The 13,696-nt window shown below is 37.6% G+C and overlaps 1 protein-coding gene across 4 annotated transcripts in view; it reads right to left on the bottom strand.

Moving 5' to 3' along the window:
• The window catches only part of LOC309978900 (ubiquitin carboxyl-terminal hydrolase 9X-like), a 145,825-nt gene that overhangs the window by 92,120 nt on the left and 40,009 nt on the right, over nt 1-13,696 (bottom strand). For all 4 annotated transcript variants that reach the window (XM_082865562.1, XM_082865561.1, XM_082865564.1 and 1 more), the window contains 2 exons: nt 13,468-13,620; nt 12,071-12,175 (listed from right to left, as the gene is read on the bottom strand). In XM_082865562.1, the coding sequence (XP_082721688.1) occupies nt 12,071-12,175; nt 13,468-13,620 (258 nt within the window). The remainder of the gene's footprint in view (nt 1-12,070; nt 12,176-13,467; nt 13,621-13,696) is intronic.

Raw genomic sequence — 13,696 nt, 5'->3', positions numbered from 1 at the left:
AAAGATGCTCAACATCACTGATTAGGGAAATGCATATCAAAATTACAATGAGAAAACACCTCACACCCATCAGCCTGGTTACTACGAAAACAGCAAGTATCCATAAGAATGCAGAGAACAGGGCTTCCACAGTGGCGCAGTGGTTAAGAATCCGCCTGTCAGTGCAGGGGACACAGGTTCAAGCCCTGGCCTGGGAAGATCCCACATGCTGCAGAGCAAATAAGCCTGCACACCACAACTAACGAAGCCCACGGCCTAGGGTCTGTGCTCCACAACAAGAGAAGCCACTGTAATGAGAAGCCAGCGCACCGCAATGAAGAGTAGCCCCCACTCATCGCAACTAGAGAAAGCGTGCGAGCAGCAATGAAGACCCAATGCAGCCAAAAACAAAATAAACTATATTTATTTTAAAAAAAAAAAAAAGAATGCAGAGAACACAGGTCAGGATGGCCAAGCAGTGTTAAGGCACTACGTTCAAGTTGCAGTCTCCCCTGGAAGCATGGGTTCGAATCCCACTTCTGACAAAACATGTCTTCTGGACTTCCCTGGTGGTACAGTGGTTAAGAATCCACCTGCCAATGCAGGAGACATGGGTTTGAGCCCTGGTCCAGGAAGATCCCACATGCCACAGAGTAACTAAGCCCGTGTGCTACAACTACTGAGCCTGTGCTCTAGAGCCCGTGAGCCACAACTACTGAAGCCCGCGCGCCTAGAGCCCGTGCTCCGCAACAAGAGAAGCCATAGCAATGAGAAGCCTGCACACCGCAATGAAGAGTAGTCCCAGCTCACCACAACTAGAGACAGACTGCATACAGTGACGAAGACCCAATGCAGCCAAAAATAAATAAAATAAAATAAACAGAAATAGTTCCTGCATTTGAGAAGATAGAAGATAAAATAGATTTACTACTACTATTTCTTCCACTAAGTACAACTAAAAACATTATACATGAAACAAACTCTGAAAATTGAAGAGAAGAAAGCAGAACTGCTAAGAATGTCAAAATCTGAGGAACAACAAGGCAGCTGACTTCCCCAGATTTTTCTTCATATATCCCAGACTAGAAGCTAAGAAGCCAGCAATTTGGAAATCAGTGCAGACAAGGAAGTCATTCCCCGAAGCCACCTCTACAGTCAAAGGGTCAAAAAAGGGGCAACATAGCATGACAGAAAACATTCAGAAAATAACTGCCTTATTCTAAATAAACAACACAGAAAAAATTATGGCCAATGCACATACATATCACATAAGGCTGTTTAGCAAAGCATCTCAACACCTGGTTGGGTGAAATAATAGAAGACCAAGTAGGGAGCTAGGATTTCTACTGTCCAACAGTAGCAAAGAGTGCCTGCTTGTATGGTGCCAGAGAAGGCCTAGTAGAGTCAGGACTTTTACTACTGCCCAGCAGTTAATAAGGTCACCCCCAACCATGGTGTCAGAATGGATCACACAGTGTGTCAGAATTTCCTTTACACCTACCAGTGGAAAGGAATGTCCCACCCTGGGAGATAAGGAACACCAAGAGGGGAACCTAGAGTTAAATCTCTGTCTGGTTATAAAAATAAAGGGGCGGGCTTCCCTGGTGGCGCAGTGGTTGAGAGTCCGCCTGCCGATGCAGGGGACGCGGATTCGTGCCCCGGTCCGGGAAGATCCCACGTGCCCCGGAGCGGCTGGGCCCGTGAGCCATGGCCGCTGAGCCTGAGTGTCCGGAGCCTGTGCTCCGCAACGGGAGAGGCCGCAACAGTGAGAGGCCCGCGTACCACAAAAAAATAAAAAAACTTTAAAAAAAAGGGGCATTCCTCCCCTCCCTTGCCTGACGGGCACCAGACAATACCAGCTTTAAAAAAGGGTTAAATAGGGCTTCCCTGGTGGTGCAGTGGTTGAGAGTCCACCTGCCGATGCAGGGGACACGGGTTTGTGCCGTGGTCCAGGAAGATCCCACATGCCGCAGAGCAGCTAGGCCCGTGAGCCACGGCCGCTGAGCCTGTGCGTCTGGTGCCTATGCTCCGCAACGGGAGAGGCCACAACAGTGAGAGGCCCACGTACCGTAAAAAAAAAAAAAAAAAAGGGTTAAATAGGACTTCCCTGTTGGCACAGTGGTTAAGAATCTGCCTGCCAGTGCAAGGGGCATGGGTTTGAGCCCTGGTCTGGGAAAATCCCACATGCCAAGGAGTAGCTAAGCCCACATGCTGCAACTACTGAGCCCGCAGGCCACAACTGCAGCCTGCGCACCTACAGCCTGTGCTCAACAAGAGAAGCCACCACAATGAGAAGCCCATGCACCACAACAAAGAGTAGCCCCCACCCGCCTCAACTAGAGAAATCCTGTGTGTAGCTATGAAGACTCAATGCAGCCAAAAATAATAATAAATAATAAAGATCTTGATTAAAAAACAGGTTAGTCGCATGGTCTTATAATATAAAAACTCCTAGGTTTCAGCTGAAAGTTACTCAAACATAGCAAGAATCAGGAAGCTATTAAATTGGAAGAAAAAAAAATAAGACATCAACACTGAGATGACAAATCTTAGAACAGATGTTAAAGCAGCCATACAGAGACACTGTAATACGCAAGAGAAAAGAAAAAGAAAAAAAAAAAAAGAAACCTAAGAAGTGTACAAATAACTCCCAGGACAGCTGGAAAATAAAGAGAAAAAGAGAAAGAAAAACAGGAGAGAACAAACAGAACCCAAAAATAAAATAGCAAGCTTATACTCTAATATATCAATAATCACATTAAATATAAAAGGTCTAAATATACCAGATACAAAGCAAAGATTAACAGAGATTCTTTATACTGTAAGTATAAAGATGAAAGCAGGTTGAAAGTAAACGGATGTAGAAATACACAAGCATTTAAGGAAGGCAGGAGTGGCCGAATTAAATAAAATAGATTTCAAAGTACAATACATTATCAGAGAGAAAATGGGACATTATATATTGAAAAAGAGTAAGCCCATCAAGACATAGCAATACTAAACTTGCATGCATCAAAAATACATATATTACAAAGGAGAACTCCACAAAGAAATAGGCAAGTCCATAATAGAGACATCAACAACCCTCTCTAAGCAACTGACAGTACTAAACAGAATATCAGCAAAATACAGAACTCAACAGGAACGTCAACCACCAGGACTTAACTGACATTTACAGATAACACTTCCCCCATATGCAGCAGAACAGGCCTTCTTTTCAAAGTACCCACAGAAAATATACCAAGACAAACCATTTCCCATATATGAAAAAAAAAATCAACAAATTTAATAGAATGTAAATCAGACTGTTTCCTATCACAGTGGAATAAAACCATAAGTCAGTAACAGCAAGAAGACAGAAAAATCTCCTAATTCTTGGAAACAAAACATGTTTCTATGTTGTTGAAGAGACACCTTAATAGAGATAAAAAACATAATCAACTGAATGTAAATGAAAATCCAATACACAAAATTTACCTAATATATGCAGTTATGAAAGCAATAGGAGGAGGAAAATAAGTAGCACTAAAGCATAGATTAGAAAGGAGAAAATGCTTAAATAAATAATCTAAACTATCTTAAAAAGCTGGAAAAAGCAAGAGAAAGCCTGAAGCAAAAGCAGTAGGAATGAAATACCAAAGAACAGAACAAACACCAACAAAGAGCAAACAGAAAAACAACAGAGAAAGGCAATATTGGATGTTTGAAAGAATCAATAATCTAACAAACTTCTAGTATTGTGAAAAAGGGAAGAAGTTGAGCATACACAAATTACCAACATCAAGAATAAACAAAGATATCACTACAGACATTGCAGACATCAAAGGATAGTAGGGAATAACAGAAACAATTCAACAAATAAATCTGACAATTTATATGAAATGAACTACACCACTGAAAAAACACATTACTACAACTCATAAAACATAAAATAGATAATTTGAATAGAGCTATTAAGAAAATTAAATTCATAATTTACAAACTTCCAGAAACAAAATCACCAAACCAAGATGGTTTTATTGAAAAATTCTACCTAACACTTAAGGTACCACCAACTGTTCATAATTTCTTCCAGAAAATAGGAGAAAACACTTTCCAATTTACACTATGAAAGAATTAATACCTTGATATACACAGACACAAACAATCCCTCATGAACATAGATTTTAAATTCCTCAACAAATATTAGAAACTGAAATTCAGCAAGATACAAAGAGGAATAGGACATGACCATCTGTGGTTTACTGCAGGGATGGATGGCTGATTCAATAAGTGAAAAACAATTATTGTACTACTACATTAACAGTAAAGAAGAAAAATGATACAATCACATCAATCAATGTAGGAAAAAATCTGACAAAACTCAACATCTATTTATGACAAAAATTCTCAGAAAATAGAAATGGAGTAGACAATTCTCAACTCTGAGGAAGGTCATCTGTGAATAACATACTTAACATTACTCTTAATAGTGAAACATGAATGTTTTTGTCTCCCTAATATCTTAATAAAACAACATTGTATAAGAAATTCTAGCTAATGTAGGGGAAGAAAAAGAAAAGACATCCAGATTGGATCTGGATGGGAAGATTGGGAAGAAAGAAGAAAAACTCTTCCTATTTGAAAATGGTATGATTTTGTATGTAAAAAAATCTCAAGGAACTCGGGGGGGGGGGGGGGAATTTAAAGATGCCTATATTTAAGATCACAGGGTATCAATACACATAACAAAATTCAATAGTTTCTACACAGTAGTGATAAACTTACAGATATCAGCCCTGAAAATACAGTAACGTTTACAGTCACTTCAGAAAATATATTTAAATACCTAAGTGTAAAATAAACTGTTATAGGGTTTATAAGCTAAAAACTACACAACGCATAAGAACTCAAAGATCTAAATCAACAAAGAGGTATATGATGTTCATGGAATGGGATATTCAAGATAGCAAAAATGTCAATTATCCCCAAATTGATGGAAAGGTTTAATGCATTTCTGTCAAAATCCCAGCAAGATTTTTTCACTGTATTAGACCAGATTATGCTAAAAATTACATGCAAAGGAATTAGAATAAACAATTTTGAAAAAAAGACAAATACAGTGAGAGGAATCTATGTGCCTGACCTCAAAACTTATATGCAAACAGTAATCAAAACCATAGTACTGAAAAGGGATAGACAAATGCAACAGAACAGAGAACCTAGAAATAGATCGATACAAATATACCTGACTGATACTTGACAAAGGTGCAAAACCTTATGTAGGTTTAACCTAATGTAGGCAAGAAGATGGCTTTTCACCAAATGGTACTTGAACAATTGAAAACACACAAGAGACCAAAACCAAAACACACACACACACACAAAAACACAACCACCAAAATCCCCACAATCTGTCTCATATCTAAATGAAACTTAGATTAAAATGAATCAGATTTTACTGTAAAATTATAAAAATTTCAGAAAACACAATACAGTAAAAATTCTCTGGGATTTTTTTCCCAAAAAATTCTTGGGACCAAGGCAACAAGTCCTTGGTCTCGACACCATAAGCATGACCCATTAAGATAGGACCTCGTCAAAACAAATAACTTTGCTAGCAAAATAGCCTACTAAGAGGATGAAAACACAACTTAAGACTGGGAGAAAATACTTGCACATATCTAAAAATTAACTAGAATGCTGAATACGTAAAGAACTCTGTAAACTAAAGAAAACAAACAACCCAAATATAAAATAGGCAGAAGGTATGAACAAATACTTCAACAAAGATACATATGTCAGTCTATCAAAGATGCAACGTATTCGCCATTAAGGAAATATAAATTAAAACCATAAGATTTTGCTGCACACCTATCAGAAAAAAAAAAAATAGTGAATATATCCAAATCTGGCAATGAGATAGAGAAAATGGATTACTCCTAATTGTGGGTGACAATGTAAATTACAGCTAACTTAAAAAAAGTTCAGCAGTAAGAAGTGTAAAAATATCCTCAATAGAATACTCACAAATTAAATCTAGCAACATAGGTAAGCATTACACATCATGGCAAGTGGAATTTATTCCAGAAGTGCAAGATTATTTGAACATACAAAATACCAATCAGTGTTAATACAGGACAAAAAAATGACAAAAAGTCAACAACTCACTTTACACAGAAAAGGCAACTGACAAAATCCAAAACCCTTTCATGATTAAAATACTCAATAAACTAGAAATAGGACAGAAATTTCTCATTCTGACAAATTGCATCTACAAAAACCCCATAGCTAACAACATCTTTAATGGTGAAAGACTAAAAGTTTTCTACCTAAACGCCTACTTTCACCAACTATTTAAACACCCTGCTTTACCTTGAGTAGGACAATTATGGAAGAGGGGAGGGAAAAGGTATTCAGATTGGAAAGGAAGAAGTAAAACTATCATTTTTGGGAAATGATATGGAATTCATTAAAAACATTCAAGTAATAAATTTAACAGGGTCACAGCATGCAAAGTAAAAATTTTAAATATCAATTGTTGGGGCTTCGCTGGTGGTGCAGTGGTTAAGAATCTGCCTGACAATGCAGGGACACGGGTTCGAACCCTGGTCCGGGAAGATCCACATGCGGGGAGCAATTAAGTCCGTGTGCCACAACTACTGAAGCCCGCATGTCACAACTACTGAAGCCCGTGCACCTAGAGCCCACGCTCCGCAACGAGAAGCCACCACAATGAGAAGTCCATGTACCGCAACGAAGAGCAGCCCCGGTTCGCTGTAACTAGAGAAAACCAATGCTCAGCAACAAAGACCCAACGCAGCCATAAATAAATAAATAAATAAATTTATAAAAACAAAACCAAAAAACCCCAAATATCAATTATTTTTCTATACAGTAGGTATGTTTTTAGGTAGGAACAATCCCAAAATAAAGAAAAACTCTCATTTACAGTAACATCAAAAAATAAATCACATTCTGGTTAAAAATTTCAATAGACACTTTTAATAAACTGCTGAAAGAAACTAAAGAAGACTTAAATACTGAAAAACCACCTTTAAATAAATGGAAACATATTTCATATTCATGCACTGGAAGGCTAATATTGTTACGATGGCAATATAATACAAACTAAGCTACAGCTACCCAACAACCTCCTTCTTTGCGGACATTGACAAGCTAATTCTAAATTCATTCAGCATTTCAAAACACCTAGAATAGCCAAAACAACCTTAAAATTTTTTCTACAAAGCTACAGCAATCAAAGCAATGCAGTACGGGAATAAAATACAACATACATTAAAGGAAGAGAACACAAAGCCAAGAAATAAACCCTTTCACCTATGATCAACTGATTTTAAACAAAAACGCCAGGACATTTCCATTAAAAAAATTTTTTTAAACAAACACTGATGTAACAACTGAATATTCACATGCAAAAAAATGAACTAGGAACTCTACCTCACACCATATACAAAAAAATTATTCAAAACTGATTATAGGCCTAAATATAAAAGCTAAAAATATTTTTTAAAAAATCCTTGAGACCACAGATTAGGAAATAATTTCTTAAATATGAAACCAAAAGTACAAGAATCCCCCAAATTTTGTCCCCCTCCCGTCCCAAAAGGAGATAAACTGGACTTCATCAAAATTTAAAACTTTTATCCAGAATAGGTAAATCTGTAGAGAAGGAAAGCAGATTGCTGGTTTTCAGGGTCAGGGAGGAAGGGTGGAAAGAGAAATAAGGGGAGTGGGGAAAATGTTTTGGATTCTTGCAAAGGCAGTGGTTGCACAACCCTATGAATGTACTATGATTTCACTGAATCATACACTTTTAAATAGTTACTTAAAACATTTAATTCTATGTAATATGAAATTCACCTGAATTTTTTTAAAAAATTAACTTTTGTGTTACAAAAAGGACACCAAGAGAGTGACAAACCATCAGAGGGGAGAAAATATTTGCAAATAATACTAAGAGACTTGTGTACACATTGTATAGGGAATTCTTATAAATCAAAAATAGAGGCAGGGCTCCCCTGGTGGCGCAGTGGTTGGGAGTCCGCCTGCCGATGCAGGGTACGCGGGTTCGTTTCCCGCTCCGGGAGGATCCCACATGCCGCGGAGCGGCTGGGCCCGTGGGCCATGGCCGCTGAGCCTGCGCGTCCGGAGCCTGTGCTCCGCAACAGGAGAGGCCACAGCGGTGAGAGGCCCGCGTACGGCAAAAAAAAAAAAAAGAGGCAAATGAGTACGTATCAGTGGGAATTTCTTCAAAGATGATACACAAAACACAAATGGCCAATAAACATGTAAGAAGATACTTAACATCATTAGCCATTAAGCAAATGCAAAATCAAAACCACAATGAGATACTACTTCAACTCCACTAGGATGGCTAAAATAAGAAAAACAGACATACGAGCCAATCGTACAGTTCATAATATGTTTGGATACTGATTCAGAAAAATGCTAATAAAACTATGAGAAATACTTTAAAAACATGGACAAGGAGTGAGCAACAGAGATACAAAAAAACCTTAGGAATCAATGAAATAAAGAAACAAACAGGAAAAGTAAACAGGAGAAATATGAGTATACAATTCACCAAAAAGGAGATAAAATCAGTTAAAAAAAATGTAAAAACATTTTCAATCTCATTAATGACTAAGAACATGAAGACCACCACAATGAGAAAGAATTTCAAACTCATGAGACTGTGAAAAAAGTGACAACTCCACTGTCAAAGGACTAAATTAGTACAAACACTGGAAGACAAAGACTACTAAGAACTCAAATAAGTAGAGACTAGTGTTTGAGCAATAACATAACCAAAGGTAATTGAGGATAAGTCAGGATCATTTAGTTACAAACTATAAAGAACCGTTAGCCGACCTATACTCCATTCTTCCTTTAAGGCACCTTTAGTAAGATCTTTCAAGACACAACGAAATACACTATACAAAACATCACTTTACCAGCCCCTCACAAAATAGTGCTTCTTATTGAATAACAGACATCTGATGAGCCAAAGGGACAATGCACAGATAATGGAATTTTTATTACAATTATAGTTAGACCATTTGAGAATCTTTGAATTAAAAAGAGAAACTGACACCATTCCATTCTTCTGCCATTATGGCTAGTATTGTTGATATATCACCATTTCAGAAGTTTTCTGTTAAATTAAGTTTTAGAGCATCCACAACTTCTCAATATTGATTTTCTTGTCCAATTGTGATATACTTTAATGGATTTAAAATAGTATGTACAAAAGAATTCATCATGGACTTCCCTGTTGGCGCAGTGGTTAAGAATCCGCCTGCCAACGCATGGGACATGGGTTTGAGCCCTGGTCCAGGAAGATCTCAAATGCCGCAGAGGAACTAGCCCGTGCACCACAACTACTGAGCCTGCACTCTAGAGCTCGTGTGCCACAACTACTGAAGCCCAGGCGCCTAAAGCCCGTGCTCCGCAACAAGAGAAGCCACTGCAATGAGAAGCCTGTGTATCACAACAAAGAGTAGCCCTTGCTCACCGCAACTAGAGAAAGCCCACACTGCAGCAACAAAGACCCAACACAGCCATAAATTAATTAAAATTTTTAAGAAAGTTTAAGTAAATTTTAAAAATTCACCATATTAGCAGATTCACCCATTTGATCAGTTGTTCTAATGCATTAATTTCACTGTCATGTAGCATTCCACTATTAGATTAGACCAGGGGTCCCAAGCCAGGCTGCACAACAGGAGGTGAGCGACAGGCAAGTGATTGAAGCTTCATCTACCGCTCCCCATAGCTCACATTACCAACTGAACCATTCCCCCTCCCCTGTGGAAAAACTGTCTTCCACAAAACCAGTCCCTGGTGCCAAAATGGAGACTGCTGGATTAGATCACACTTTACTTATCCTTTTACTATTCATAGACATTTGAGTTCTTCCAGTTGGGGCTAATACAAATAATTCTGCTAAAGACACTGCTGAACATGTATCCTGTCACACACATGATGAGTTTCTCGAAGTATTCATTCAGAAATACAATAGTTGTGTCATAGGACACAAAAACCTTCACTTTTTTTTAACATCTTTACTGGACTATGATTGCTTTACAATGGTGTGTTAGTTTATGCTTTATAACAAAGTGAATCAGTTATACATATACATATTTTCCCATATCTCTTCCCTCTTGCGTCTCCCTCCCTCCCACCCCTCTAGGTGGTCACAAAGCACCGAGCTGATCTCCCTGTGCTATGCAGCTGCTTCCCACTAGCTGTCTATTTTACGTTTGATAGTGTATATATGTCCGTGCCACTCCCTCACTTTGTCACAGCTTACCCTTCCCCCTCCCCATCCTCAAGTCCATTCTCTATAGGTCTGTGTCTTTATTCCCGTCTCACCCCTAGGTTCTTCATGATTTTTTTTTCCCTTAGATTCCATATATATATGTGTTAGCATACAGTATCCGTTTTTCCTCTTTCTGAACTTACTTCACTCTGTATGACAGACTTTACGTCCAGCCACCTCACTACAAATAACTCAATTTCATTTCTTTTTATGGCTGAGTAATATTCCATTGTATATATGTGCCACATCTTCTTTATCCATTCATCTGTTGATGGATACTTAGGCTGCTTCCATGTCCTGGCTATTGTAAACAGAGCTGCAATGAACATTTTGGTACATGACTCTTTTCAAATTATGGTTTTCTCAGGGTCCATGCCCAGTAGTGGGACTGCTGGGTTGTATGGTAGCTCTATGTGTAGTTTTTTAAGGAACCTCCATACTGTTCTCCATAGTGGCTGTATCAATTTACATTGCCACCAACAGTGCAAGAGTGTTCCCTTTTCTCCACACCCTCTCCAGCATTTATTGTTTCTAGATTTTTTTTTTTTTTGTGGTACGCGGGCCTCTCACTGTTGTGGCCTCTCCTGTTGCGGAGCACAGGCTCTGGACGCGCAGGCTCAGCGGCCATGGCTCACGGGCCAAGCCGCTCCGCGGCATGTGGGATCTTCCCAGAACAGGGCACAAACCTGTGTCCCCTGCATCGGCAGGCGGACTCTCAAGATTCTAGATTTTTTTGATGGCCATTGTTTCTAGATTTTTTTGATGGCCATTCTGACTGGTGTGAGATGATATCTCATTGTAGTTTTGATCTGCATTTCTCTAATGATTAATTAGATGCTGAGCATTCTTTCATGTGTTTGTTGGCAATCTGTATATCTTCTTTGGAGAAATGTCTGTTTAGGTCTTCTGCCCATTTTTGGATTGGGTTGTTTTTTTGTTATTGAGCTGCATGAGCTGCTTGTAAATTTTGGAGATGAATCCTTTGTCAGTTGCTTCATTTGCAAATATTTTCTCCCATTCTAAGGGTTGCCTTTTGGTCTTGTTTATGAAAAACCTTCATTTTAAGAGATAATGCCAAACTGTTTTCTCAAGTGGCTGTACCAACTTAACTTGCTATCAGCAATACAATAGTTATTATAAATAAGAAATCTTGTGATTCTAAGCCCTGTGGTTACTGGAATAATCACTCATGAACAATGACATATGATTTTAAGCTCTTGATTCACAAATTCTCCAATCAACCTTAACAACTACAGAGAAACTTTTCAAGTGCCCAAATATACCAAGGCAGATATGACATTAGAGTCTTGAACTTCCTAAATCTTGAACTTCCTAAATCTTGAACTTCTTAAATCTAAAACTTCCTAAACTTCCTCCTAAATCTCATTTCTATTTGCCTGTGTGCATTAGCCCAAGGAACCACTGTGTTTTAGTGTCTTGTCTCCACATCTGTTATCATGTCTCACTTTCCACTATAACAGATAACATTTCCCCGCATGTCTACAATTTATCTTAACCTACAGCAAAATCAAAAATTGGCAGAGGAAACTAACTGAAAGAAAAATAGTTGATTCTGTATTTGTGAAGAAAATTATTAATATAATAAAAACTGTTACATTCTGACTGGAATATATAACAACCAATTCTTATTTCTAAGAGATTCTTTAATGAAATGTGTTAGTAAGTATTTTGGCCAACACAAAAGATATCTAATTAACTGAATCTACTGAAAGTGAAATGGTACTGCTTTACTATTTGAGCTACTACCTTAAAGCAATCGAAAAGATGATCAAGCTGTTCAGGAGAAAAATCCCAGGCCAACTTTGCCAGAAGGTCATGTACATTCTTCACAATGGCTTCATGTTTCCCTGCCTGTTGAAAAAAATAATAATAAATAATATTTATTTAGGACAAAAATAAAAAGTCATATTATACTTAAATTTGAATAAAAACAGGAAATAAGCTGTACTGTATCAACCTCTATTAATTAGTACAATATTCCTACCTGCTTAATGTGGTTATAAACAAAATTCCTAATACTTTAAATGGTTTAGAGCTGCTGTTTGTACTCATTTGATATTTAATTCTCAATATAAGTGGTAATGCACTTCAGAAATTCATATGAAAGTTTATTACAGAATTTTAAAAATAAAATTTAGAGAAAATAAGGCAAAATGGTGGATTGTTTCCACACTGAAAGCTTAAGTGCTCAATGACAGCAAATGAGCATTTTGTTGGTTTCTCTTTAAAAAAAAAAAGCTTTGTAAGTCAGAACTTACGTTACTTCCCAACTGACCCATGAAGAACATCTGCCATTTAAGGTAATTAAATTATACATTAATAGTTCTGAAACCAAAATGTTACTTATCCTCATGAAAAGTTTAAATGTTCTGTAATAATTGTAAGGTTTTTAAAAAAAAAAATTATTTTATTTTTGGCTGTGTCGGGTCTTAGTTGAGGCACACAGGATCTTCCTTGAGACATGCAGGATCTTTCGTTGCAGTGCGCGGGCTTCTCTCTAGTTGTGGCATGAAGGTTTTATCTTGTCTAGTTGTGGCATGCAGGCTCCAGGGCATGTGGGCTCTGTAGTCGTGGCATGTGGGTTCTCAAGCACGTGGGCTCTGTAGTTTGCAGCACGCGGGCTCTCCAGTTGAGGTGTGGGAGCTCAGTAGTTGAGCATGCAGGCTTAGCTGCCCCGCAGCATGTGGGATCTTTGTTCCCTAACCAGGGATCATACCTGCATCCCCTGCATTGTAAGGTAGATTCTTTACCACTGAACCACCAGGGAAGGCCTTAATCATAAGTTTTTGTAATATAGTAATACCACTTTTGTAACATGTGTTTCTTTACATATTTCATAGAAAAAAAATGCAATTTATAATTGTTACAAATCTCAGAGAAAAAAGATATAATTGTTATAAATCCATATATATATATATATATATATATATATATATATATATATATATATATATAAAACTTATAATTTACACCCTTCAGCAAAGGGTGTCATGATGGAGGAAACTTGTTTATTTTAAAAGTATTCTTGGCAGGATTTCTGTTTAGATCAAGAAACTCACATACCGTTACACAATGACTACCACAAGATACTTAATTTTTAGTATCTTGCTTATAAAATTAAAATGGCATTTTAAATTCCTTACCTGTGCTGCCCAGATATTATCAAGATCTTGTAATGTAAGAGCTTTTTCTTTAATCACAAAACGAAGAATTTTCTCTAGCTTCTCTACATACTGAGGTTGATGAAGACTATCTCGCAAGACTATGGATAATATATTGTTCTGCTGTATCCATTCCTAAATATAATACGAAAATTTTGTTTCAAAGCAGTAAGTTAGAAAAGTTTTTTAAAAAGCAAAACAGGGAGGGCGA

This window comes from Leucopleurus acutus, assembly GCF_964270905.1.
Source record: "Leucopleurus acutus genome assembly, chromosome: Y".
NCBI classification, from domain to species: domain Eukaryota; kingdom Metazoa; phylum Chordata; class Mammalia; order Artiodactyla; family Delphinidae; genus Leucopleurus; species Leucopleurus acutus.
The sequence above is the reverse complement of the archived record's forward strand: the minus strand, read 5'-3'. Positions and strand labels throughout refer to the sequence as shown.